At 46.1% G+C, this 6,000-nt stretch overlaps 1 protein-coding gene across 2 annotated transcripts in view; it reads left to right on the top strand.

Annotated features, from left to right (window-relative positions):
* Positions 1 to 1,401: 1,401 nt before the first annotated feature.
* EPC2 (enhancer of polycomb homolog 2) overlaps positions 1,402 to 6,000 on the top strand; it is a 175,424-nt gene continuing 170,825 nt past the window's right edge. Inside the window, exon 1 of one of the 2 annotated variants that reach the window (XM_036745118.1) lies at positions 1,402 to 1,857. In XM_036745118.1, the coding sequence (XP_036601013.1) occupies positions 1,705 to 1,857 (153 nt within the window). In that variant the 5' untranslated portion in view covers positions 1,402 to 1,704. The remainder of the gene's footprint in view (positions 1,858 to 6,000) is intronic. The other variant, XM_036745119.1, reaches the window with a different exon arrangement.

The raw sequence follows: 6,000 nt of genomic DNA, 5'->3' as shown, positions 1-6,000 counted from the left end.
CTTGACTATTATTAAAGTTTGATAATACTCGTCATCGAATTCCTAGGAATTTTGTTACGATTATGTAATTTTTTAAAGATTAATCAAGATATTCCAGCTAAAATAAGTGCCAAGAATACTGTTATCAAGATGGAGCTCAAATCATACTTCTCCAAGCTTTCCCTGAACACCCCAGCCTAAGATGAGCTTTCCCCCTTGTTAACTGAACAATTATTTTCTGTACAATTTATTTGGTATGTAATAATTTGCTGCATTTTGATGTCGTTTCTCTTCGCCACTGCGTTCTTGTGAAATCTTGGATCCTTAACCTCAATGAAGGGGTAGGATCAGATGATCTTTAAGGCCCCTTCCAGATCTAAATTTAAATATCTTCTGGTTTTGTTTTTCATAAGTTTGTATAATTTTAGATAAAATGGATTTGTTTTTGCTTCCCAACTAGAACCTGGCTGGGACCACCATGTCTTTATAGAACTCTCTATCCTACCATCATGTAGTGAAGTGCCTTGTACATGAACACACATTTGTTGATTTGATATTTTTGTTTAAGCTAAAAAAAAAAAATCCTCTAGACTTTTGATGCTCTTAGGATAGCGCAGATGACATCAAAAGTTCCTCCGCACTCTAAGATTCTAGGGTCTGGGGTGAAAAAAGTGAGTAGTGCACTTGCTCCACTGACCGGATTTGCAGCTTCTGAATCCCCTCACCTTGGTAGCACTGTTGCCTTAGGCATTGCCCCAAGGAAGGTAACTGCCAATGGCAGGTCGCTCCCCTAGGACAGCTCTCCAGGAATAATATTTTAGGTAAAAAGGGTGCAGGAAAGAGGTCTGCGGTAGCAAAACTGGCTCTAGGCTGGAGTTCTGTTAACCAAGCGGTGTAGACCAGTCCTACGGTATTTTCACACCTCCTGGGTATGTTGTGAGCATGAATTAAGAGCGTGCTCTGGGCTCCTCGGAGATAAGCACGGTTTAAATACAGGGTGTTATGATGATGACTGTTTTACTCTCAGACTTTGTCTAAGCACCCATGGGCAGAGAGCTAAGGGTGAGCAGGCATTTTTCATGCCCTCCCTCCCCCGGTGGTGTGCATGGATGGGATGGGTTGAGGAGGCAGGGGACACATGTTATGGTGCATGCCAACCCCACGCACACCTGACAGCAGTCAGGTTGGTGGTGGGTCGCAGGGTTCTCGCCAGTCCTGTCACCCTGGGAGGCTCTAGGGCCCGCGCACACTCCCGCGGGCCGGGGGCGCGCCGAGGAAGGAGTGGGTGGGGAGGGGAGCCAACTGGAGAGGAAGGAGGGAGTTAAGAGGGAGGGAGGAAAGAGAGAGGGAAGGAGGGAGGGGACGGCGGGGAGGGAGGGAGAGGACGAGGCGCGTCCCCGCGGCGGGGGCGCGCCCTCGCGCGGGCTGCCGGGATCGCTCGCCGCCGCTGTGGTAATGTCCGCCATGTTGGCCATGGCGCAGGGAGCGGATCGGGCGGGCGAGCGGCGGATCTAGTGTGTGGAAGCGGCCGCGGGCGGCGGTGGGTTGTTCTCGGGCGGGGTGGGCGCCCATGCTGTGGACGGGGGCAGTGAGGAGGAGGAGGAGGAGCGGGCCGGCCGTGCTGCACTGAGGAAGGAGAGGAGGCGGCGGGAGCCCTCCCCCCCCTCGCCCGCCCCGCCGCCGCCGCCGCCGCCGCCCGGGCTGTTCCTGTGAGGCGGGGAGACAATGAGTAAACTCTCCTTCCGAGCGCGGGCGCTGGACGCCGCCAAACCGCTGCCCATCTACCGCGGCAAGGATATGCCCGACCTCAACGACTGCGTCTCCATCAACAGGGCCGTGCCCCAGATGCCCACCGGGATGGAGAAGGAGGAGGAATCGGTAGGGACTCGAGTGTTTATTATCCCCCCCACCTTTCCCTCCTCCCTCCCCCCCCCATTGTCAGTCGGGCATCGCCATTCACGGAGCGCTCTACGCACGCTGGAGGGCGCAGCCGCTGCTCCGCCGCATGGGACCGTACGCCGGCGGAGTAGCGTAAACTCTCTCCGGCAGCGCCGAGCCCTCCGCGGCCGCCATGTTGTTGCGTCCCAGTGTTGTGATTAGCTCGCCGCGGCGCTTACGCTGCCGTATGGGGGCCTTGCCGTAAGCGGCGTCTAGGAATGGCGCAGGGGGATGCGCTGGCCGCTTTTGGCGTAGTGCCTCTTACTCGTTCAGGCACTGGGGACCTTTGCGGCCAGAAAGGTTTGTTTTTCGGGGTGTGTTGGTTTTTTTTTTCTTTTCCTTTTTTTTTTTGTTTTGGCGGCTGTTGCTGAAGGTTTCTTTTTCTTTTTTTGAAATTACTTCGGGGAAGTAGAACGATGTCAAAACAAACATCGGTTTTATCCCAGCAAGATAGTCTTCCTCTTGCTCTTACCTTCCCCCTCTATCCTCCCCATCCTCCCATCCCTGGTGCAGTAGGAATAAGCACTCCGTAGTGCAGCATTGCAGGGGGTGGGGAGAGACAGGACGGCGACGACACGGGGACCACTATATTGCAGCCTGCAGAATTGCATTAAGCCGGTCAGCATGCAAACGCAGACCCCTTTTTATAGCGTTGCCTTCCCAGTAGCTTAAGGTATACGTTGTTGTTTTGTTGTATCCTTCTGTACGAGGCATTGCATTTTCAGTGCGATACAAGCGACCAGTTATTGTACTTGTCAGGGAGGGTCGCTGCTCTTTTCATTTTGAGGTTTGACATTTCGGTGGTAGGATCTATTTCGTCTGAAATTCTCAGTTGTGGATTGTTGCATTCGGGGCGGAATGCTTTTCTTATTATGGGGGTGACTTTTGCACCCGGTTGAATTTCAGCTGGCTTGATGCATGGTGTTTATGACCCCTCGAGTGGTTTTACTTGCATGCGGAGTTCATAGTAACTGCACCCTCAAGAATTTCTTCAATGAACCTACTTCCCCGCCTCATTGTCAACCCCCGGAGTGTGTGGATTGGTTCTCCTGCTTCTGTGGCTGTCAAAAGAAGGCTTGCATCTCTGTGATTGGTTTCCTCCTTTGACTATTAATATTGCAGGAAACACTTTTATGTCTTTGATTGGCTGCTCGTGCCTCTGACCTCATTGTATTGCCCTGTTATTACTACTTTCCAGCTGTGATTTAATCACATCTCCCTTTAGAATTTGAATCACTGACTTACCCTTTCACTTGAAAACATGGTGGTGTTTTTATTTCTGAATACAGCCTTCCTTCTTTATTGTGATCATGGAGAATATGTTCTTCAAGACTTTTGGAGATCAAATTCTCCAATTTTTTTTTTTAAACTAGAGTAAAAAGGAACATTTTTGGTGAAGTCTGTGCTTGAATAGAAGGAATTACTTAGACGTTTTCAGTTCATCGCACCAGCAACAAATAGTTGCTTATGGGACTAGCATTTAAAATAAAGTTCCATTCCGAATGAAGAATTACTTTAATTACTTTTTTTTATTTCTAAATCAGGGATAGGCTTTTGATCTGTCTCAGGTGAAGGGAATTTCCGGTGAGAAAACTCCTTTTATCATTTAAAGTTGATACTTTTCTACGCAATGTATAGTCTTAGAGAGTTGCTTAGAGTACGAAGAAGTTAAGTGACATAGCCAGATTCATACAACCAATATACATCAGAAGCAGAACAAGATTCCAGTTTTTGCTGATGTATTGGTTCACTTTCTTTCCACTACACCCTGCTGCCTCATATTTTACTCAACTTTTGATTTTAAGAATTTTTAATATTTTGATCTTATAAAACTAAATTTTCCATAGCTATCATACACACATTTTCAGACTTTCAAAAAGACGGGCATGAAATGAATCCATCTACTCTTGTATATAATTAGTGTAGTAAAAAGAGCTTTGGACTAAAATTCAAGAGATTTGACTTCAGAGTCTGGAGGTGATACTGATTATAGCTCTCTGATCCTGGACAAATGCTTAACTTTTTCTGGGTTTCACTTTTCCTCCTTAAAAAAGTGAGGAACTTGTACTAGGTATTAGAGTCAGCTTATTCATTCTATCTGTCCATATCTTTTTTGGATCCTGATTCTGTTATGCACAGATTATTTTATGGTATTTCAGAGACCATTTAGGTCAAACCTGAAAAAAGAATCTTTCCTACAACATATCTGAGAAGTGGTCAGACTTTGCCTAAAGACCTCATGTTGGGGAATTTCACTTTGGAATAGCTCTAATTGTTAAACAGTTTTTCATTAAATCAAGCCAAACTTTGTCACTTTACAACATAAATCCATTTCTGTTCTATGGAGTCAAGGAGGATAAGCATACTGCTTGTCTACATGACAACCTTTCATTTGAAATAATCCATCCTGTGTCCTCTTAAGTATTCTCCTCTGCAGGCTAAATATCCTAGTTCCTTCAATTGATTTTCATGTAACATGGTGTTGAAACACTTTCCCAACTTTGTTGCTCTCCTCTGGATACTCACTAGGTTGTTAACATGTTTCCTAAACTGTTGTATTAGCAGCTATTGATCTTCTCCTCCTTTTCCACCTCCTTCTCTCTGCCTCCCTGTCCTTTATCCTCCCCCTCTTCTCCCACCTGACTGCAGGAAACTTTTTCTGCTAATGCAGATTGTAACTTCATTTGGTTGCCTACTCTTAGAGAGTTGCCTCAAGGACTCAGTGGTTAACAGTGACCTGTCCAGGATTACAGCAAGCATTTTGCCCATCTTGATGCAGCCTAATAGCACAACTTGTTTGGATGCCATATCTAAAAGATCATTTTCAGCTCTAAAAGTCTGCCACTCAGTGAATATTTGGTTATTTTTTTTTGTATTTCTGATTTATCAAAGCTCTCTAGTTTATTAACTTCCAAAAATTTGATTCTCCCCCTCCCCCAACCCCCCAAAAAGCAATCTCTTTTAGGACTACTTAACTCTAGGACCAGGACTGGGTCTACCATTTCATGGGGAATCGCTGAATGAAGATGCATCCTCTACTAATGCAAGTAGACACCTTTTCTGCAATTTGTAGTCTTAATCACTTTGAACACAGAGGTGAAGTGACTTGCCCAGGATCACAAACTATGTGTCAGCGATAGGACTTGAACCTAGGTCTTCCTGGCTCCAAGGCCAGCTCTCAATCCACTAGGTCATGCAGTCTTGAACCAGTTAATTACATACAGTGACGAATAACTTGCTGGTTCTTGGCTTCCTACTTCAGTTGGTCAGTAAGCGTTTATTAAGAACCTTTTATGTGCCAGGCACTCTGCTAAGTAACGTAGATACAATAAGAGGAAAAAGACAGTCTCTATTCTCAGGGAGTTTGCAGTCTAATGTGGAAGATAACATACCAAAACCTATGTACAAACCAAACTATATATTGGATAAATTGGAGACAATTAACAAAGAGTAGGTACTAAAATTAAGGGGATTCTGGAAAGGCTTCTTGTAGAAGATGGGATTTTAGCTGGGACTTGGAGAGACCAAGGGAGAAATTGGAAGGCAGAGATGAGGAGGGAGAACATTCCAAACATGGGAGACAGCTACTGAACTTGCCCATTTTGGAGATTGAGTGTTTTGTTGGAGGAACTGCAAGGAGGCCAATGTCACTGGATCACAGAATATATGGCAGGGTGTAAGAAGCCTGGAATGGTGGTGGTGGTGGTAGTGGTGGTAGGGGGTAGATTATGAAGGGTTTTGAATGTCATACTGAGGATTTGACAGCTGAGTAGAGGATGTACTGGAGTGGGGAGAGAGTTGTGACAGGGAGGCCAACACCAAGTTATTGCAGTAGTGCAGCTGTGAGGTGATGAGGGCTTGCACTAGGATAGTGGTGGCAGCAAAGGAGAGAAGGGGACATAGGGGACATATAGGAGAGATGTTTCAGAGGTAAAATCAATAGGTCTTAGCAACAGATTGCATAAGGGGTAGGAAGGAGAAAATGGAAAGCGTCAAGGATGACACCTAGGTTGTGAGATTGGGTGACTGGAAGGATGGTGATCAACACTAATAAGGGAGGTAGGAAGAGGGGAGGGTTTTTGG

The sequence above is a fragment of the Trichosurus vulpecula genome, chromosome 2, assembly GCF_011100635.1.
Source record: "Trichosurus vulpecula isolate mTriVul1 chromosome 2, mTriVul1.pri, whole genome shotgun sequence".
Classification (NCBI taxonomy): domain Eukaryota; kingdom Metazoa; phylum Chordata; class Mammalia; order Diprotodontia; family Phalangeridae; genus Trichosurus; species Trichosurus vulpecula.
This window is presented reverse-complemented; position numbering and strand designations above follow the sequence as displayed.